This window comes from Cricetulus griseus, chromosome 2 (genome assembly GCF_003668045.3).
Source record: "Cricetulus griseus strain 17A/GY chromosome 2, alternate assembly CriGri-PICRH-1.0, whole genome shotgun sequence".
In the NCBI taxonomy this organism is placed as follows: domain Eukaryota; kingdom Metazoa; phylum Chordata; class Mammalia; order Rodentia; family Cricetidae; genus Cricetulus; species Cricetulus griseus.
The window spans coordinates 162,113,722-162,136,062 of record NC_048595.1 but is presented as its reverse complement, the minus strand read 5'-3'; the positions used below and the strand labels follow the sequence as shown (position 1 = coordinate 162,136,062).

The 22,341-nt window shown below is 41.9% G+C and overlaps 1 protein-coding gene across 3 annotated transcripts in view; it reads left to right on the top strand.

The window, feature by feature from the left end:
* Epg5 (ectopic P-granules autophagy protein 5 homolog) overlaps positions 1 to 22,341 on the top strand; it is an 84,344-nt gene that overhangs the window by 5,457 nt on the left and 56,546 nt on the right. For all 3 annotated transcript variants that reach the window (XM_035440045.1, XM_027397955.2, XM_027397954.2), the window contains exons 2-13: positions 1,713 to 2,642; positions 4,007 to 4,250; positions 8,385 to 8,521; positions 8,988 to 9,095; positions 10,138 to 10,211; positions 12,419 to 12,524; positions 15,687 to 15,801; positions 16,166 to 16,316; positions 18,001 to 18,156; positions 19,468 to 19,625; positions 20,423 to 20,577; positions 21,987 to 22,127. In XM_035440045.1, the coding sequence (XP_035295936.1) occupies positions 1,713 to 2,642; positions 4,007 to 4,250; positions 8,385 to 8,521; positions 8,988 to 9,095; positions 10,138 to 10,211; positions 12,419 to 12,524; positions 15,687 to 15,801; positions 16,166 to 16,316; positions 18,001 to 18,156; positions 19,468 to 19,625; positions 20,423 to 20,577; positions 21,987 to 22,127 (2,475 nt within the window). The remainder of the gene's footprint in view (positions 1 to 1,712; positions 2,643 to 4,006; positions 4,251 to 8,384; positions 8,522 to 8,987; positions 9,096 to 10,137; positions 10,212 to 12,418; positions 12,525 to 15,686; positions 15,802 to 16,165; positions 16,317 to 18,000; positions 18,157 to 19,467; positions 19,626 to 20,422; positions 20,578 to 21,986; positions 22,128 to 22,341) is intronic.

Sequence of the window (22,341 nt, the reverse complement as noted above, 5' to 3'; positions counted from 1 at the left end):
TCAGACACCCTCTGCAGCACTAGGTGCATACATGGTACACAAGCAAATACCCATACACATAAAAATAAATAAATCCTATTAAATTAAAATAATAAAAGAACTTAACCTGGCCTTGTCTCATGGGTACTTGTATGGTGCTGTGTTTGAGTAGGTAATAGGCCAGCTGCTCACTATCTCTTTAGGCAGTGCATTTTAATTCTGTTTGTCCTTCTTGAGGGTAAGTCATCACAGACCCCCTGGGTCAGCCCCAAGTAGTTAGGGTTTGACTGTTAGAAAAGGGGTGGGATTCGAACTTTAATTTTTGGCCTCCAGTTAAGTGTGTTCTTCTGTATTCATTATTGACTTACCTTTCCCCAACACTTCAGTTTTTTTTTGAATGACTTTATTTTAGTTTTTATCTTTTGGTTGTTCCGGGGGTTGAACCCAAGTCTTCTTGAATGTGAGTACTTTCCCACTGAACTATATCCCCAGCCCTGAATGATTTTAAAATCGTTTCTTTATGTGTATGCAACTTGTGTGGAGATGAAAATGAACAAATACAGATTTTTTTAAATCTGCTTGGCAGTTTTTATATATGACATATCTTTTGGGCTGGAGAGTTGGTCCAGTGGTAAAAAGCCCTTGTTGCTCTTGCAGAGGAGCTGGGTCTTATTCACAGAACCCATGTTGCGGAGCTCACAATCTCTTGTAACTCTAGTTCCAAGAATCTGCTACTCCTTTCTGTCCTCCATTGCACACATGTGGTTCACATCCAGACAGACACATATACATATACATAAATTAAAAAGAAACGAGAAAATTTCTTAAAATTACCAAAGACATGAATTTTTATGCTAGTGACTTGATAACACTTTTAAATTTTATTTCACTATCTGTGATGATACTTATATTCTCAGTATGTCTTCTGGTACTTTTTTTCTAGCTGTCTAAAGTTGGCAAAGTAATTGGAAGCTGACTGTCTTTAGTCAAAATGGAGTTGCAGTAAATTCCCACCTTAGCATGAAAGTTTACTTATGAATTTTTTAGGGAGCTTACACAGAGTTGTATGGAGAAGAGGAGGAGGCACCTTTAGGAGGGTACATTTCTGTAACTGCATTTCATTTTAAAGTTTCTGAGTATGTTTAGTTAGGGTCATAGGTCAAGAACAAAGTGTGGCAGAAAGGGACACCCCCATCTATATTGGTTGATATTGTAAAGGTAGTGGGGAAGGTTGATTCCCTGGATGCATGTGAACCTACATCAACAAATGCTCAACAGTCATAGGGACTTGCTGGTCGTTTTTGGTTTACATTATTGATTGCTGACAGCTGTGGTGGCTGGGATCGGCACTTCAGTCTTCAGGAGCTTCCTTGGGGTCTGTTTATGGTTGCCACATGTTACTGAGGAAACTGAGGTTCCCTTGTTAATAAAAGAATTTAGAACTGGACTCAAAAGGAAGCCCAGGGATAGTTTTATTAGAGTTTAGGAGAAACTAAAGGACAGGTTAGGTGACAGTCCTGGCAACTGCCAGAAGAGATAGAGCAAAGGTAATGTTTGGCCTAAAATGGAATCAGAGAGCTTCTTAAGAAAGGGGAAAGCACTCCTAAGAATGGAAATGGGTTATCGAGCTGAGGAAAGAGTCCCCGATGTCAAAATTTAGATAGTTATGTATAGTTTAAACATTCTTCATTTCAAACCATCAGCTATTGTTGTATTTCATACCTTGCTTTTAGGAAAAGAAGAAATATGAAGCCCCTCAGACTTCTGATGAAGTTTCCCTTCCAGAGACTTCTAGAGAGCAGGAAATCCCATCTCTAGCTTGTGAACTCAAAGGAGATGATCTGCAAGTGTCAACTGATTCCCAGCTCCACAAGGATGTCAGTGGATGGAACGAAAGTGAAATGTTTGATATACCACTCACCTCCTTGACTGTTGGTGATGAAGGGTCCCTGACAGGTGACACAGAGGACCTAAAAGGAAGGGGAGAGATCAGAGCCCCTGATGGAGATGATGAAATCAAGTTGAAGGTTGACCCTGGTGACAATGTTAGAACTAAAGTTGAACCTTCCAAGAACTTTACAGAGGTAGAGGAAAGCCTACTAATACCACATGGACCTTCAGAAAGCACACCGCAGGCAGATTTTCCCAGTACTCAGGGAATGGGAAGTTTACAAGTCAGAGAAACTGAGACTAGGAAAGAAGATGAAGAAGCTGGTGGTTGTTCAAAGGTGCTTCAGAATGCTAGCTTGCATAGTTCTTACAAAGCCAAAGAAGTTTCTCAGCCTCCTAGAGTGAAGAAATTGTATCCTGAGTTGCCAGCCGAAATTGCAGAAGTACCAGATTTGGTGGTGGTGAAGCCTTTGCTCTGTAGTGAGAGGCTCTACCCAGAACTCCCGTCTCAACCAGAACTAGTACCATTTACTAAAGAGCAGCTAAAACTCTTGGAGCCTGGCTCATGGCTGGAAAATGTTGAGTCGTATGTAGAAGAATTTGACAGCATTGCTCATCAGGATAGGCATGAGTTTTATGAGTTGCTTTTAAACTACTCACGATGCAGGAAACAGTTGCTGTTGGCTGAAGCTGAGCTGCTTACTCTGATGTCTGATTGCCAAAACGCCAAAAGCCGACTGTGGACCTTTAAGGACGAACAAATAGCTGTACAGGTATTTTGACTGTGTGTGTCAAGCTTCAGGGCTAGGGGAATTGGTAGTTGAGCTGCCTTTCCTGCCTTTCCAGGATTCAGTCTGTGTGTTAAACTTACACCGGCCCTGACTCCATCAATCCAGGAATCACAGGATCGAATGGCCACAAGGGCAGGCATTAATGTGTAGGCGAGGGACTGAGTAGGATAGTGTCAGTGGAGAAGTACCTGCCAAATCTAGAGGGGACAGCAGCTCTTGAAATCTAGCTGACTGCTGTATGATTGTGATATGTTAGATTGCTACATCTTAGGATCTTTTAAGAGAGGCAGGAATCTGGATTTTTGCATGAAGAATTCTAACTGGCAGCGCTAGCAACTAACTAAATACAAATATATGCAGACATATATTCTACATAGTCTAAACCAGTAAACCATGTCTCAAGATGCAATTTCGCCATAGACTATTGTTTTATATTTTGGTATAGTGCCACAGATGTGCAGTGAGTAGAGAGTGTCCTGATTGAGAGATAATAAGGAAATAAGTCCATTAGATGTGACCCCACCCCCCAGGCCAGAGCCACCATGTACTAAGGGCAGGTGGGATGGCTAATTAGAGAAGGCCATTTTTGACAAGTTTGACATTGAAGGGAAGCTGGAAGAGATATTGGTGACACGTGATTTGCTGGCCCCTGCCTTTCATTTGTGCAGAGCCTTGGATGTCTTTTTGTAGGTTCTGTGGAAAGAGACACACTTGGAAATACTGAAAAAGAAAGGGAGGCTGGAGAAAAAGCTTAGTGGAGAAGAAATAAGAGCGCTTGCATATAACCTAGTAACTCCAGTTCCAGGGGACTAGTGGCCCTCTTCTGACCTCCCTGGACAACCAGACATGCATTTGGTGCACATATATACTTGCAGATGAAACAGTCATATACATAAAATAAAATCTAAAACAGGAAAAATGAAAGGATGTGCTTAAGAGTATGGTGGGAGGAATTAATAATGGAGAAGGATTCCTTTTGTGCAGAGCCATAAAGAATGAGGTGAATCTAGAGGTATTTTTGGTTACTGTGAAGTTGAAGGATAACACATTGACCTTGGTATTCTTAGTACAGAAAGTAAGATACCAGTTGTGAGAGTTTTAGGGACAAATGTTACTGTTTCCCTGATGACTTCGTAGGATTACTCTTTACAGAACTTGTCATGTATTCCTGATTTGCAATGTTCTCTGACACATGACCATTATTTGCTAGTATTGTTTTGTATGTGTAGTGTTGGTCCCTCACTGTGATTATAAGCTTTTTGGAAATGGTGCCCAAGCCTGTATACCTGCTGCCTGGCTGCATCAAATGCAGCTGGTTTCTTATTTCATCCTTTATTTGCTGGTAGGGTATCTGTGCAGATCAAGTGAAAGTTTATGGTCATCATCACTACCAGAGAGTAGAGATGAATGAGAATGTCCTGGGAGAACTGAAGAAGCTATTTGATGCCAAATCCGAGCACCTCCATCAGACCCTGGCCCTTCATTCTTACACTTCTGTGCTCTCGAGGTTGCAAGTGGAGTCGTACATCTACACATTGCTTAATAGCTCAGCTGTTCTGAGATCTTTAGCAGTTTATCAGCAAGACCAAGGTACGTAAAGAGTGAGCTTCCTTCTTATTCTTAAATGTGAAAAAGAATTGACCGTATAACCTGAGTGAGTTGACTGGATACTAATTGGTTTCACATGGTATCATTGTGTTTTTTTTTTTTTTTTCTTTGCCCCTTCAACCATGGTGTTTACTGATGTTTCCTGAGTAGTATGAGGTCCCCCTTCCCCGTGGCTTTCATTTCTCTCCTTTGCTAAGTAGTGTTCCAATGGCATTTGATCCCAAAACTAATCATCAGGTTACCTTTTCTTTTTTTTTTAAATTATTACTATTTTTATTATTAGATTTATTTTATGTGTTTGAGAGTTCTGCCTACATATATATCTGTGCACCACATGCCTGGTGCTGCAGACATCAGAAGATGGAGTTGGATCCTTTGGAACTGGAGTTATGGATGGTTGTAAGCTGCCATGTGGGTGCTGGGAATCAAACCCTGGGTGGGTCCTCTGCAAGAACAAGTGCGCTATCCACTGAGCAAGCTGTCCATCCCCCAGAATACTTTCTTGATCATTCTCCTGTATCTCTCTTGTATTTTATTCTATTTTTGTTCACTTTCTTGAATTCTTAACTAATGCTCTATAATATTCTGAAATAGAAATTTTAATTTCTTTATGTTTTCATGGTAGTTACCTGCTCTCCCTTGAGCCATGTCCTCAGTCTTCTCATGCATGCTAAGTCAAGCACTCTGCCAACAGAGTCTGTCTTCAGACCATGTATCTGATGTGTTGGTAGCACTTTGTGGGGATTGTTTTGGGAGAGGGGAAGAGTTTATTCAGTTTACAGTACAAAGAGATACATCTTCCATCATGGCAGGGAAATCATGATGGCGGGATATAAGCAGCTGGCCCCCAGTGGCCCACTTCCTCTAATGAGGCTCAACTTCCTACAGGTTTCACAACCTTCCAAGAGCCACTACCAGCTGGCACCAAGTATTGATGTAAATTAGGGAACATTTCACATTCAAACCGCAATGTTTTGCCTTTAGCCCTGGCAAACTCAATTCAATTTGCACTCAGTTTAACTTCAAAAGTCCCCATAGTCTTTAACAGTCTTAGCATTGTTCAGATGCCCCGAATCAAAGCCTTGAAACCTATTAAATATAGTAAAAGAATAGCAGTGGTTGGTCTGGAAGAAAGCTGACATGTAACCCCCTTTGTAAGAATGCAGTTCATAAGGAGAACAGGCCTGGAGACCATTGTTGGCCTTCAGGTGGGAGGAAGTATTAGACAGACAGCATAATATATGGAGATCTAAACAAGATCAGGCCTTAAAAGAAAGGAGAGCCACCCCTTAAAGCCTAGAGAGGAGCTTCATTAGGAGAGAATAAAGCCAGGCATAGTGGTGCTTGCTTTTAATTCCAGCACCTGGGAGGCAAAGGCAGAGGCAGGCAGATCTCTGTGAGTTCTAGGACAGCCAGAGCTCCATAGTGAGACCCTGTCTATATAAAACCAAACCACAATAAGAGAATAAGAGAGACAGATGGGAGAAACAAGAGTGTGTGTGTATGCACATGAGAGAGAGAGCAAGAGAGAGAAGAAACGAGAGAGAATGTGTATGCATGTGAGAGTGAGATCGAAAGAGAGAGAGCAAGCCCAAGAGCATGAGCATGCCAGAATGAAAGGGATGGCAGGGAGGTCAGGGGAGTATGCTCAGATCACTTCCCTGTGCAAAATCTCAAGTCTTTAGAACAGTCCCAAGAACTAAAGAAAAATGTAATGTTTTGTAACATTTTAGACTGGTGGGAAGTTTCACATCAAATGGTTTAGTTCAGGATAGTATGACAAAGAGTGGGGAGAAGCCAGGGATCATAAATTGAAAGCTGTCAAATCATAGGACAGATGGCTTCTTAAGACTCTGTCCCAGACAGAGCTACAGGGAGGCATGGCCTAATTCAGGCTATAGCATCTAGCCTGAAGGTACAGAGCCTTGTCCTAACAAAACCAGCAGGGTAAGCATCAAATCCTGTTACTCCATGTGTGGGCATCCGGGGCTTGAAAGAATCATTTGTGTTCCAAAAACCCTGGGTAGCTCTCCTTGTCTAGCTCTACTACCTGCAGCATTCATAGTCTCTGTATTGGGCTGGTTCCATCTACTCCATGCCTGCCACTCTCCTGGGTGGTTGTCCCTTGGTTCTGTCATCTTCAGTATCCTGAGGGCTTCATTGAAACTTAGGCTTCATGTTTGCATGCCATTACTGGAAGGCCATCAAATAATGGCCATTATTTGATGGCCTTCCAGTACCTCCCTGCAGGGAATTTGACTTTGCCCGTATTGTCCAGCGTTATTGCAGCTTTCAGGATTCTTGGAGCAAGAAACCACGGCCCCCTTACTGTTCCACATGTCATTCCTGCAAAACCAATACTGTGTGGACAGTGGTGCTGAGTTCTGCCAGCCTGAAATATAGTGTGACCCACTTCTCTCAAAACACTTGCCTAGGTGGTTGTTTACCAGGAAGGAACCCTTTCAGGGGCATTCTCAGGTTAGGCTCTCACCTTTTAAATGCATGCACATTTTTATAAGTTGGAGTGTTTGATGTTTAGGGCTTTGCCCTCACTGTGTCCTGTCATCTCAGTACAGAACACCAGGCTTCTCTTTCTCAGCACTGCCTTGTCTACAGCTAAACTCGCCCCTTTCCTGGATAACTCATACATTGTTCATGTCTTTCTGCCCCCTTGTTGCTCTCTTCCATGTAGACCTGCATAAGAAAAGTGAGCACTAGCCATGCTGTAACTTAAATACTGCCTGTCTTGAGATTTTTCTCCACCAAACAAATTAGTTTATAATTTTGGTTAGGATTGGCAAGATTCTTTGCCCAAGTATCACAGGAATGGCTTCTGTCCCAGTTCCCAATAGAGTCCTTGCTCAGCTCTGTGGTAATTTGAAATGGCACAATTAGGAGGTGTGGCTTTGTTGGAGTAGGAACGTTGTTGTTGGAGGACGTGTGTCACTCTGGGGGTATGTAGCACAAATAATAAAACCCAGAGACAGATATTGGGGTTAAAGCTGAAGATCAGAAAAGCAAAGTGGCCAGTCACTAACTCTTTACTCCACCTCTGACCAAAATGGAGGATCCTGTCTCCAGGAATCCTCAGAGTGCAATGTTCTCAGCTCCCATCTCCTGCTGCCTTATATGACTCTCACAGGTCAGCCATAACACTCCTGTCTCCACCAACCTAGTGCTAGGATTAAAGGCATGTGATCCCAAGTGTTGGGATCAAAGGTGTGAGTTCTATTTCTCTTTTAGACTGATTCACTCTGGTGTAGCCCAGGGTGGCCTTGAACTCACAGAGATCCATCTGCCTCTGTCTCCTGAGTCCTGGGATTAAATGTCTATACCACCACTGCCTGGCCTCTATGGCTAACTAGTGTGGCTGGCTACCTTTGCACTCTGATCTTCAGGCAAGCTTTATTTGTTAGATCATTAACAAAATAACACCACAGCGGTGGGCTTTGAGTCTCCTATGCTCAAGCTACTCCCAGAGTTTCAGTCCACTTCCTGTTGTCTTCTGATCAAGATGTAGCCAGCAAGCACCATGTCTGCTTGCATGCTGCTATGCTCCTCACCATGATGATAATGAACTGAACCTCTGAACTGTAAGCCACTACCTCAATGAAATGTTTTCCTTTGTAAGAGTTGCTGGGTCGTGGTGTCTCTTCACAGCAATAGAAACTCTAACACAAGCTCTAAAACACCTCATGAGCCAGGCCCTCATTGTCTGTATCTAACTTAACACTATGATCTTCCAAACTTTCAGCAGAATGGCCCAACAGGTTCTGCTTTTTTATCCAGCAAATTAGTTCCAAAGGCATGAGGACCACATGCCATGCTTGGTACAGCAGCCCCACTCCTTGGGGCTGTCTCTTTGTATTACTGCTTTTCTGACAAGAGACAACTTAAGGCAGGAGCATTTGCTTTGACTCAGAGTTTAATGGGACACCATCCAGCGAGGAGAAGAGGGCTCAGCAGCAGGAGCACCCTCAGTCAGGAAACAGACAGCCTCTGGGTTTTTATCTGAACTAAATGTTTTACACATTTTGGTTTCTTTGCTTTAAGTAGAGAAGCTAAAAGTCCCCAGTACCCTCAGGAGGGCTCATCCTAATCCTCTCTTCTTTATAGTTTCTAAACTGACAGAAAGCATCCCCTCTGATGTGTGTCAGCTGAAGGAGTGTATCAGTGTCTTGTTCATGTTCACCAGGAGAATGAGTGAAGATGCCCAGTTCCAGGAGGACATCCTTCTCTGGCTGCAGAAACTGGTAAGGGAACAGATGTAGGCATAGAAGTCTTTTATTGCTTGGGTAATTTAAGAATAAATTCTTATTTTGTATTTCATATTTTTTCTTCTACTATAGCTTTTCCAGACAATTCATTTAATGAATTAATGACTTTTCTTTGATGATGACACATGGTTACAAGGTGTTTGTCTTGTTACTTTGTGTCTCTAATGAACTCTGGCTTTCAGGTCAGAGTTGAACTCAGGAAATACAGAGGGAAATGAAGACAGGCTGCTGACTCACCAAGTTTGCTGCTGACTCACTCATGTTTGATGATGAACTTGGTCATACTTAACATGCGAAGAAAGGTGTCAGGATTTGGAATAAATTTAGGTGCATTACAGAGGGGACTTATGTCTGGGCAGTCTAGAAAGACTACGTGCACCCCCAGCTCCCTGTGTCCATGAGTTTACTAAACTAGTGAAACCATGAGTCCTTTGTTGTTCAGGTGTCAGTGTTACAAAGAGTTGGCTGTCCTGGAGATCACTTCTTCCTCCTCAACCACATTCTTCGGTGCCCGGCTGGCGTCAGTAAGTGGGCTGTTCCTTTCATACAGGTATGATATCTTCTGTTCTGGGGGTGGGCTAGGGATTTTATTAGTTTTTCCTTAAGAAAATGTTTAAAACAACCCATCCCCCAAAGATTTAGTCGAGTGCTAGTTAAATAAAAATATAAAAGACTTTAAATATTTCTATTACTTATATGCTATATGTGTCTGCATGGACTTACGTGCACCGTGTGAGAGAAGGCATTGACCTCCTGGAACTGGAGTTAAAAGTGGTTGTGAACTTCTGGATCTGGGTCCAGGGAACCAAACCCTCCCCTTGCTCTCTTGGGGAGCAGCCAGTGCTCTTAACCACTGAACCCTCTATCTGGCTCCCTATATAAAACCTCTAAAGGAGTACATGTGTATGCAGTTAGTGCCAGCACTTTCTGGGTCATTGCAGGTGAAGAAGTTAGGACAGAATTGCAAAAGTTCTGATGTAATCCAGCTGGGTAGGCTCACAAGTGTTTAATTTGGTAAGATTTTGGAGTAGGACTGTTTTTCTCTGCTGTAGTAATTGCCACACCTCTTTACATTAATCCTTCTCACAGTATAATTGGTACTGTGAAATAGAATCTGCTATAGTACAGAGGTCTTAGGCCTTTAGCTTAGCAGCTTGCAGACACTTACCAGTTGACCATATGGTGTATAGTTTCTCCTTTGCCCAACACCTTTTGGCCATTTTTATTATTCATAGCAACCACTCAGATAGCAGGAACCAAAATGTATGCCAAGTTCAACTCAACTCCTTCATATTTTCTTAACATTAGTATTTCTCATTTCGAAGAGGAGGATTTTTTTGTTTTTGTTTTGTTTATTTTTTTCTTAAAGCATCAGTGCTGGGTTCCATCACAGCTGCTGCAGATGTTTGACATCAGCTGTGCATCCTCTGCTCTTAGGTAGTGTGCAGGTAACTACCACAGCCGAGCCTTGTGCTTTGGAGCAGGAGTCAGGCTTAGCTTTGTCCTCTGACTAGCATCTTGCTTATTAGATACATGTAAACCAGCTTGAGCTGGTTTTCTACAGTATGCCTTTTTTCATTTTCTGATTTCAGATCAAAGTGTTGAATAACCCTTCAGGGGTCTTTCATTTTATGCAGTCCCTTGCCCTGCTGATGTCTCCTGTCAAGTAAGTGTGGAAGAGCTTTGTGAAGTAGAAACTGAAATACTGTACGAAAGAGTTGGTTTTCTTAACTGTCCACATCCAAAGAGAACTGCTAAGGGAAGTGTTGGCATTCTAGAATTTAATATTGCAGATTTTCTTTGGGTTTGATATCCCTGCCCCAAAGAGATACATCTGGTTGCTCATTAACTGTTTTGTTCTTTTTTTTTGTGGTCCCTCCCCTTTTAGTGGGTTTGTCACTCATTGTGTATGTCATTGTGAAAGGTGCCATAGGCTAAGAGATAGTATGTTCCTTAGAATAGAGGGGGATCTGGTGTAAGTGTTGAACTGTGAGCACTGCAGGAGTGTAGCCAGTGAAGAGTAGTCAGATGTGGGGCTGTGAGCACTGCAGGAGGAGTGTAGCCAGTGAAGAGTTGAGGAGTCAGAGACAGGTCCACAGTAGATGTGTCAGCTTTGAAGAGTGAGCTGCATTTCATTAGGTGAGGCCTGGGGAGAATACAGGCCTCTAATACAGGGTGTGCAGAGGACTGGGGTGTAGGTGGCCAAAATGATGATAATCAAGATGGGTGGGGCTAGAAGGGCTGGAGAGTAAAAGGCCTTGAAATTAAAGCTGAAGAGTCTATACTTGATGTGGCTTGGCCTGTGAACAAGTGAAAGGTTTTGAACAGGGAGCAAAAATTGTCCTTTAGGAAGATTAGGCCAGGTGTGGTGGGACACACCTGTTATCACAGCACTCCAGGGGTTGTGAGACTGTGTTTGGAGGGTCTTCAATTCAAGGTCAACTTGGGTTACACCAAGACTGTATTTCAAAAAAAAGTGTGCAGGGAGGAGGGGGGCTGTTTTGTCTCTACAGTGGATTGGAGGCAGAAGAGTATATACTTTTTCATTGCTTCATTGATGGCTACAGACATTTATGCCTCTCCTGGCTCAGGATCCCAACCAATCACACAGCAAAAAAGCAGGCATATTTTTGACCCAGGGAAAATGCAGATCCTGTTTGTTGGTGACCCTGAATACTGTTACTACCAGCTAACCTGCCTCTGGGCCTGTATTGACTAGGGTCATGATAGTAGATAGAGTATGGGAACTTAGACGACTTCTTCCTGGGAAATGACTTATAGCTGATTAAAGAATGCAGAGAAGCAACGTATCACTCCTAGCTCTAGACCTATGTGAGCCTAGAGACCAGGAGGGTATTGATAGCACTAACAGAAGTACAGAAAGGAGGGTGTTTTATACAGCAGAAAAATTAAGGTTCCTGACAATATGCAAGTGGCACATACTGATGGACACCTGGGGCTCAGGATTGGCATTTTTCCCTGTTGTAAGGGAAACATCTGAACTCAGAACTGGAGTTTGTAGGAGGTTTCTGGCTAAAGAGAGGAGTGGGTGGGTATGTTTTCAGTGAGGACCCCAAGCTAGGTTGTGGTCCAGGAGGAATCTGTTGTGGTTACAATGCTCATCAGATGGAACGACTGCTTGGAAGATCCTGTTGCTTGTTTTTCTGGCCTCCATCCTTTACTGCTTGCATATAGAGACTGCTCTTGAGCAGGGAGATACTGTTTGACTAGGGTGTTTTTTGCCTTTATGTATACCTTTTGGCCTGAAATAAGCCTCTGTGTCAATTGCATAATACCCCTTTTGTCTTTGATAAGACACATCTTTAAAAAGATTTATGTTTATTTTTAATCGTGGGTACTTGTATGAGTCTGTGTGAGGATGTATATATGTGAGTGTAGGTGCCTATGGAGGCCAAAAGAGGGCTCTCTGGATCCATGGAGTTGGAGTTACAGACCATTGTGAGCTGCCTGACATGAGTGCTGGGAACTGAACCTGAGGCATGTGCAAGTGCTCTTAGCCACCAACCCATTTCTCCAGCCTTTACTTACTTTTTTTTTTTTTTGAAACAAGGTCTCACTATGTAGACCAGACCTAGAACTTGTTATCATCTGTCCTAGGCTGGCATGCAGCTAGTTATCTAGCCTAGGCTGACCTTGAACTCAGAGAGATCTGCCTGCCTCTGCCACTGAGTACTGAGATTTAAAACTAAGCACTGTTATTCCTGGCCTGAGTTCTTACTTTGTCTTTGAGTCTTTAAACCATTTGACAGCTTGGCTGATTCCTGACTCTTCTTTAGGACAGATGACCCAAACCTGTGCTCATGTCAGGCTTTCTCTGTTCACATGGGCAGATTCATGTCTGTTGTCTTTTAGAAATCGAGCGGAGTATATGTGTCACATGAAGCCCAGTGAGTGGAAGCCATCATCTTCAGGGCCTGCATCTGGCAACTGGACACTTGTAGATGAAGGAGGAGAAGAGGTAACTGTCTTCAGTGTTCCCTTTAGTCAGTTTTGAGCTCTTCTTACAGGCAGAGCATTGCTTTGAGCACTGTCTCATAAATCTTGATTCTTCCAGTAACCCTATGAGGTAAGTACTTCTCATTTACAGAGAAGTTGTCCCTCATTTACAGAGGGACAACTGATGTGTAAACTGGAGGTAACTCGTCTCAGGTCATGTGGTTGTTAAATGCAGAACCTCTAGAGCAAGTTCCCTGAGCTAGTAGCCTATCCTGACATCCTTCTGTAGATGTGTTCAGATGGCAGAAGCTGTAACTGGAAAATGCAGTAGAGTGATACTTTGTGAAATTATGTTAAGGTGTTTTTTTTTTTTTTTTCCTGAGACAGGGTTTCTCTGTGTAGCTTTGGAGCCTATCCTGGAACTCGCTCTGGAGACCAGACTGGCCTCGAACTCACAGAGATCCACCTGCCTCTACCTCCCGAGTGCTGGGATTAAAGGTGTGCGCCACCAACGCCTGGCTCTGTTAAGGTTTTATTTTGTATAGTAACAAGTTCCTGGGACTAGGGTCTCATAGACAACCTGCTCTGAATAATTTTAATGAAATTTTAATGAGTAAAATCCAGCCTCTCTACAATTTTTAAAAAGTTTTAAGAAAATTCTTGTTAATTTTTCTTTCCTCCACAAGTAGTTAGTGGGGTATTTGTGAGGAATTTTTCTTCTGTTCATTAGCAGTTCCTTGACCTCTTTCTGGCTGAGTTCCAGATTTGGCCAGCACAGAGGCTCAGCAGATAAAGGAAGGTGTTTTTATGTTACATATATAGCATGTACTCTGTCTTAAACCCTGGTTTGATGTTCTGAGATGCTCACTGACCTGATTCACTAGAATCCTCTGTGTGAGGAGTAGAAATTGGGCAGCAGTCTCAGAGTCACCCACGCTACTGTGGGGGTCATGTGGATGTATTGCACCAGAGCCCATTCAGGGATGAGTGCTCCCATTTGTAGCCATTTTGTTCTTTATCATCACTTGTGACTTGCAGCAGGTGGGCAGATGGTGGGAAGTGATGTGGGCGTGCACACACTTGTTGGGAACTGAGGGGGAATTTTTTTGTTGTTGTTGTTCATTCTTTGCTTTTCCCTAGAATGGTCTCTCTCTCTCTCTCTCTCTCTCTCTCTCTCTCTCTCTCTCTCTCTCTCTCTCTGTCTCTCTCTCTCCCCCCTTTCTCCTCTTTCTTTCTCCTTTCTTTCTTTCTTTCTTTCTTTCTTTCTTTCTTTCTTCCTTTCTTCTTTCTCTTCTTTCTCTTCTTTCTTTCTTCTCTTTCTTTCTCTCCTTCCTTCCTTCCTTCCTTCCTTCCTTCCTTCCTTCCTTCCTTCCTTCCTTCCTTCCTTCCTTCCTTCCTTCCTTCCTTTCTTTCTTTCTTTCCCTGAAGTGAACCCCAGAGACAGATTCTAAATTGGTGCTTGCTTCTTGGTTAGCACTCAGTAAAAAGTTTAGTGAACTCAAGATCTTAGGGAGTTGGGCATCATGGTGCATGCCTGTAATTCCAGCACTTAGTGGGGAAAGGAAGGAGGATTCTGAGATATAGGACAGCCTAGGCCAGATAGCAAGACACCCCCTCCCCCAAAAGCCAAAAGACTACCACCAACAAAAAATAAAAGCTGCCCTGACAAAACAAGTAAAAACCCAACAAAACTAACATCAAGCGAGGAAAAACAAGAGCAAAAGCAACCCAGAACTTAGTACTTGAGACTATTAAGAGCTTAGCTGGACTGGAAAGCCTGTTGCAGGGAGAAGGCCCTGTGGTTCATCCACATCATTTGTGTCTCAACACTAGCTCCACATAAGGCTCACTTGGGCAATTTATAAACCTTGTAAGTTTTCTGAGCCTACACAGTGATCTAATGTTCAGCCAGAGTCAAGAACTATTGTGTTAGCCATTATATACATGGTATTATTCTATTTTGCATTACTCAATATACTTGAAGCAAGTTAGCTTTATAAAAACAGAGGTTTAATAAGGTGATAGTTTTGGAGGCTGAAGGCCCCAGTAGCATGGCACAGGCTCTGCTGGGGCTCCATAATAGGTGGCAGAGTGCAGAGAATCTCATCTCCGAACAAGAAGTCCGGGAGCTGGACAGGGCCATATTTGGTCCTTTCATAGCACCCTCTTTATGAGAACTCCCCTTTATTTTAAGGGAAATATCATCAATAATTAAGGGCTTTGCACTAGGCTCGTCTCTTAAAGGTCGTACAGTAACTTCCAATACTACGAGACTTGGGACTAAGCTACTGATACATAAATCATGGGGCAAAAATATAATTAAACTGTAGTGGAAGCAGTAGATAATGAAGAATGTGTTCAGGGTATTATGAATGAATTGCTGAGTTGATTGATTAGTCCCTTGTTGAAATTGCTGTAATACATTCAAATCCTTCCCTTTTAATGTAATGAATATGAGGGACACATACCAGGTTGATTTCTAAGGTGACATTAAGACTCTGTGTCACAAAGGCCCCAGAGGTGTCCCCTGAGTGATCTTTGATCACAGTTTTGTCTTGCCCACAGAACCTGAAGCATCTGTAGCAAATACTAGCTGCTTCCTCCAAAGTCGGATGAAAGTGATAGTAGACTGAGTTTTAGTAGATGAGAACTGTAGCTAGGAATAACTTGGCCTATAGTAGAATATGGTTGTTTAATTAATTGTTAATTTGTTGTCTGAGCAGTGGGCCTCATAGTAAGATCCTCACTCTAGAACAGGATTTTTTTTGTTTGTTTGTTTTGAGGTTTTGAAACAGGGTTTCTCTGTGTAGCTCTGGCTGTCTTGGAACTTTCTCTGAAGACCAGACCAGGTTGGCCTCGAACTTAGATATCTGCTTGCCTCTGCCTCCCTAGTGCTGGGATTAAAGGCATGAGCCACCACCTCCTGGCTCTAGATGAGTCTTCATTCTTATCTTCATGTTAGAAATGTAATGAGTGCTGTTTCAGGCTCTGAACAGTGGATATGACCCAGATACATATGAATTATACCTGCATTTCTGAAGCCTTGTAGGATGTCTGTGGATCTAAAGCTATTTAGTTCACTGCCCTTGAGGAGGTGTCTGTAAGGACCACATTGTGACTTGGATGATTTAGTTCCTCTAAGCCCAGACTGGTTAGCTGATGTGATGTGGCATCTTCCCTTTAGGATGAAGACCCTGAGACCAGTTGGATTCTACTTAATGAAGATGACTTGGTCATCCTTTTGTCCCAGTTTCCCTTTCATGAGCTCTTTCAACATCTTCTTGGGTTTAAAGCAAAAGGTAGATAATTTTTCTTGTCATAACTGGAAGGTGGTACTGGTCAAGCTCCACATAGGAAGCATCAAGTCTTGCGTTTGGGTAGGCTGTTGATGGGGTCTTCCTGTGTAAACCTCCTTTCTCTTATATTTACTTTTGTTTTTTACTTCATGCTTAAATGAAGAAGGCTGACTAGTGTACATGTTACCTAGGTAAAATACATTGATCTTAATGTGCATTCCTTCAAGTTCCCTGTTTAACTTTGAAATTGAACCAGAGAGATGGGATTAATTCCTCTGCCTCCTGGTTTTCTCACTGAATTATACACCTGTGTTCTGTAGTGTTTTGTTATAGTAATTATATTTTTTCCTATCTGTTTCACTTTTAGGTGATTATTTACCTGAAACAACAAGGCCCCAAGAGATGATGAAAATTTTTGCCTTTGCCAACTCATTAGTGGAACTCCTGGCTGTGGGGTTAGAAACCTTTAACAGAGCCCGCTATCGGCAGTTTGTGAAGCGCATTGGATACCTGATTAGGTAATGTTGCTGTTGGTACATCTTGCTGATGTCTCCTTGCTTAGACACAGACACTGCGAGAGGATGGACGTTTATACTTAGGTCTTCTCATAGAAGTGGTTCTCCCATCAGCCAAATGGACATTTTATAAATGTTTCCAGTGAAGTTATTTCATTATCTCAGATTCATTTGATTTTTTAATATAATTATTATTGGAATTCTGATTTTCAAAGCTGCTTCTGGAGAGAAGGGTCAAGGAAGATGCAGGCAGGGTTTCTATTGCTATGAAGAGACACTATGGCTATGGCAACTTTTATAAAGGAAAACATTTAGTTGGGTGGCTTACAGTTCAGAGGTTCAGTCTGTTATCATCATGGTGAGATGTGGTGGCATTTAGGCAGACATGGTGCTGGAGAAGGAGCTGAGAGTTCTATATTTTGCTGGCAACAGGAAGTAAACTGAGACACTGGTGTGGCTTGAGCATATATGAGACCTCAAAGCCCACCCTCACAGTGACACACTTCTCTGACAAGACCACATCTACTCCAACAAGGCCATACCTCCTAATAGTGCCACGCCCTTTGGGGGCCATTTTCTTTCAAACCACAACATAGGCCTTCATTTCTTTCCCTTTCATTTGTTCCCTTTTCCCATCCACAGCCTGCTTTTCCTTTGAATTACCACTGACTGAACTGTGAGGTGTTAGCAGTAATTCTTCACCACCATTATTCCCCTAGCATCCTTCTTCCATTTTTTTTTACTGTAGTTTAAAATATTTAGAAAAGTTTCAAAGACTTAACTAAGTCACACTCTATTTTAATTGGGAGAACTTTATGTATTTGAATGAAAGATGGGTTTCTGGTTTTATTAGCAAGTGTGTGAAAAGTTTTTTGAATTTATGTACTTCTTTTCTCTGAATCCACTTCATTCCCTTTTCTACATCTTTAGTTTTTTTTTCTGAATTATTCCCTATGGCACATACATAAGCTATTTTTTTTCAACCTCTTCCCTCAAAAAGAAGTTCATAAAAATGCAAAATCAGAAGGGACTTTGAGAGCCCATTCCACGTGAAGAGATGCACTCTTGCCCTGGACACATGGGGAAGGGCCCAGGCCCAGCCCAGGATGATGTGGTGGACTTTGTGGAGCCCTGGTTGAGGGCCCTACCCTGCCTGGGGAGTAGAGGGTTGATGGGGTGGGGGGTAGATTGGGGTGGGGAGGAGGGTGGGGTGAGGGGAGGGAGAGGGAGAAGGGATCGACATGTGAAACAAGCTTGTTCCTAATTTGAACTAATAAAAAAAAATGCAAAATCTCTCTCTTCCCCACTTTTGTTCTCCAAACTAAATGGGTTTACATTAATTTATTTTAGATTTCAATCAGTTTAATGAAGATTATAGGATTCAAAGACTGGAGTCCCTTAGAAGATTGAGATCCTAGCATGTGTATCTATCCTGTGCCCTGCAGCCCACATGTAACTGGGGATAGCTGTGAATGCAGCCTGATGTGAAATGTCAGTACCAGCCATGTGCTGGATCAGTCATTTTTCTTACCATCGTTCTTATGCCTCCTGCTAAGTGCATTACCATGAGGGGTGGCTTCCATGTCCCTGCTAAGATTGCCTTCAGAACCGAGCAGTTAGCAGTTAGCCCTTCACATGTGATACTGAGTGAGTGACTGAAGTGTTGTGTTATTTTCCTCATGTTCAGGATGACCCTTGGCTATGTCAGTGACCACTGGGCTCAGTATGTGAGCCATAGCACAGGCATGGGATTAACACTACAACCCTACTCCGTGGAGAAACTGCAGATTGAATTTGATGAGCTGTTTCTAAGAGCTGTCCTATATGTCCTGAAAGCTAAAAGGTAAGAGGTAAGGGCTTCCTGCCTGGGAATGTAGGCATGTGTCTTAGTGTTTTTATTGCTATGAAGAGACACCATGAGCACAGCAAATCTTCTAAAGGAAAACATTTAATTGGGGCTGACTTACAGTTTCAGAGATTCAGTCCATTATGGTGGGAAGCATGGTGTCCTGCAGGCAGACATGGTGCTGGAGAAGGATCTGAGAGTTCTACATCTTGATCTGCAGGCAGCAAAAGGAGACCGTGTGCCACACTTCTTAATAGACCACTGTCTATGAGCCAAGCATTCAAACATGAGTGCGTGTGTGCGTGCGTGCGTGCGTTCGTTCGTGTGTGCGAGCGTGTGTGTGTGTGTGTGTGTGTGTGTGTGTGTGTGTGTGTGTGTGTGTGTGTGTGTGTGTGTGTGTGTGTGTGTAGGGGTATTCAAACCACCACAAAGTGTAAACCCTCTCTTCCCAACTTGCTTTGGTCATGGTATTTCATCACAGTAATAGTAACCATAACTAAGATAGCCTCTCTCTCATTGGGGTCTCAAAAAGGATCTTTGGTTTAAAACCCAGCACTTTTTCTTAATATTCTCTATGTCTCATGTGAAATTTGTGATGATAATATTGCTTTTGTTTTTGTAAGGGTGGGATGAGTGGATGGTATATTCAGATTGAGCCTTCCTAGCACAGAAAGATCAAAAATTAGAAACTTCTGATGCTAATATTATGTAACAAGTGGAAAATTCCACATTTTACCTCATGTTCTATGCCAAAGTAAACATAGTAAAATCTATATGAAGTTATCATTAGAGCCGTGTGTACAAAGTACACGCAAACGTCCAAATACAATCATTGTATCTTGCTCATATTTGCCCCTTCTACCTCTCTGGCTGTCTTCCTCCCTCTGACTGGTCTGCTTGCTCTCTCCAAATGGCCCTTCTGCTGATTAAAATTGCATTGTATTTATGCACACATATTCTTTATCCATTCATCTATTAATGGATGTCTAGTTCCATATCTTGGCTGTTGTGAATTATGTAGCAGGCTTTCATGTTTAGACTTCAGTCTCCTCCATGGTACATGCTATTATATATGTGCAAATATTCCAAAATAAAAAAATTCCAAAAATTTCATACTTTTAGTACAAAGCATTTTTGATAAAAGATCCCTCCACCCTGTGTGTGCTTGTGTGCAAGTGTGTGTGTGTGTGTGTGTGTGTGTTGGAAAAAGTTAGGGAAGTGGGACAGTTGAAGTCTTGTTTCCACTTTCTTGTGTGGTGAAGATTTCTAATATAAAAAATTTTTCCTGTTGCTTTTTAAAATGTGCAGACTTGGCATTTGGCTGTTTATGTCTGAGATGCCCTTTGGCACGCTGTCAGTCCCGATGCTTTGGAAGCTCTTCTACCTCATGCACCAGGCTGAGAGTGGGAACCTGCAGCACCTGTGTACTTCCCTGCAGCCTGCCGAGTGCAAGAGGCAACTCCAAGGTACTTGACCAGGGCAACTCTCTCCCTTTGTGTGCTTTGCTCTCTAAGCGTTATGCTTTTAGAAGCATGATGACATGATTTTGACATTCGTGAGACTGCTTCATTGTTCTGATGTGTTAGATAGAAGGTGATTCATCTCAAACCCAATTAATTCAGTTAGGTCCAAATTCTGTGCAGTAAACACAATGGCCTAACTTTGATAAATTGTTTTCTTTCATGTGTAAAATTCTAGTCTAATCACAAGTGATGTTAATTGGTTTGAAATTTGTTAAGGTTTGTGCCAGTTGTTCCACTAATTTTTTCTGTTTTACTTTTCTTAGTTGTATTGATTTTATGACGTAGGAAGAGGTAGACAGGAATTCTTCAAAAGCTTAATTTTGTAGCACAATGGTAGACTGTGTATGGACTTTGTATGTATAAGGTTTGAGGTTCAATTCTCAGCAACAAAATAAATCCCTGAAACCAAAACAACAAAAATTAATTTTAGTGAATACTTGATTACGTTTTAGTGCATACTAAAATTGAACTGCTGGGTATTTGCTTTTCAGAATTGAGGCATAGTTTAATGTTAACTTTTTGCTCTGAGTCTACATTATATTTGTGTATTTTGAACTCTCAAAGTTCAACTGATTCAGCTTTCTTTTTGAACCTGTAGGAGTCCATTTTAGAAAGGAGAAGATTCTTTTTATCTTTAAATATTTGTGAATTTTTAATTTTAATTGTTTTTTCCTTCTGGTAGTGTAACTAAATATATGTACCTATTTCTCCACTTTAATTTTTTTGATATGAATTTGCAGACCCAGAACATTTTGCAAACTTGGAGAAGTATCTTTCTTCCATGAATAGCTCTGAAGAGATTTGCCTTCTGACGACCTTTGCTCAGATGGCTCGGGCCAGAAGAACCAATGTAGATGAAGACTTCATAAAAATGATTGTTCTGGAGATATATGAGGTTAGAATGTGAAGTGTTGTGAGTGCTTTCTTCTGACTGTCCATTCACTTTTGGGTATTGCTTTTAAAAACTGTGACTCACTGAGCCATTGCTGGCACTTATGGACTGGATGGAGAGTCAAAGGGACAATTTGTGCTATAGGAAATTTTGAAAACCTGTATTTTATTATTCTGTTTCCCACTGCTATTTTTTGGTTTGTACAGCCTGGCATTGAAACTTTTATTACTGTAGCCACACACCAAATGTCACTCTTCTACTCCTGTCAGTAACATGGAGACGTGACTTCCAAGTCACTTTAAATGAGATCATGGAACAAATACTGAACTTGGAAGAGAAGTTTTGGTTTAGCTCTGCTGTTAGTTGTCGATCTTAAACAGAAACCATAACTTGCCAGCCTGCCTTCATTTTCCTCATTACACAATGACAGGCTGTGGTAAGATCCCGCTGTATTTTAGTTTTTATCTGCTCTTTCTCTAATAGAGGAGAAATACAAGGATTGCAAGGATGTCCCTGAGATCCCAGACACTGGGATTATGAGCAGTTACAACAAAACTGCATAGAAATGGCTGGATTCTCAGGTGGGGACCAATAAATCTACTCTCTTCTCTGAGGGAATGAAAGCTGCACCAACAAGCCCAGCTGTGGTGATCATTTGTGAGCAGGCACAGTGAACTGAAGATAGTGGTTATTTGTCTTGGAGGACAGTCCTGTAAAACACACTGAGAGTTTAGGAACTTTACACTTAGGGTTTTATTTTATAGGAGACATTGTGTATTCCTATGAAATATATTAAAAAAAATTCATTTTAGGCTGGGCATGGTGACGTATGCTTTAGTCCTAGCACTTAGAAGGCAGAGGCAGGCGAATCTCTGTGAGTTCACAGCCAGGCTGGTCTACAAAGCAAGTCAGGACAGCCAGAGATACATAGGGAAACCCTGACTTAAAAACCGAAAAAAGAGAACAATCATTTTAGTGATTTCTTCAAATTAATGTTTAGATATTCATTTGTTTCATTGTGAATGAGAAGCTTTATTTTTGAGATGAGATCTTACTATGTTGCCCATTTGAGCCCATCTCTTGGGTTCAAATGATTCTCCTGGTTCAGGCTTCCAAGTGTCTGTGGCTTCAGGCTCATCGCCACCAATCATTGCTGGGATACACACTTTGAAATCAGTACTTGAACTCATGGTTACAAATAATTTCTATTTTTCCTCTTCTTCTCCCTGCCCCTCCCCCTTCCAGGCTCAAGGTAGATAGTTTGCTATCTCAAGTTCTGACATAGTTTTGAAAACGGTGTCAGCTGAGGCTCAATGTGAGATTATGTTTTATGGGCAAGAAAAATCTATGAAAATGTGTTTTGATTGATAATTAGCATTAAAAGTACATACTACCCCCCACTTCTCATTTAGGTATCTTATGTCACCCTGTCTACCCGAGAGACTTTTTCGAAGGTTGGTCGAGAGCTTTTGGGGGCTATCACAGCTGTTCACCCTGAGATTATTTCTGTCCTTTTGGATAGAGTGCAAGAAACCATTGACCAGGTTGGAATGGTAAGAATGCTGACTATTTGTTATTTTGAAAGTATTCCAAGTATCTGGGAATGGTGGCACACTCCTTTAATCCCAGCGCTTAGAGGCAGATGTAGGTGAGAGCAGCCTGGTCTACAAAGCGAGTTCCAGGACAGCCAGGACTATTATACAGAGAAACCTTGTACTGAAAAACCAAAACAAACAAATAAATATGAATGAATGAATGAGTAAAGGA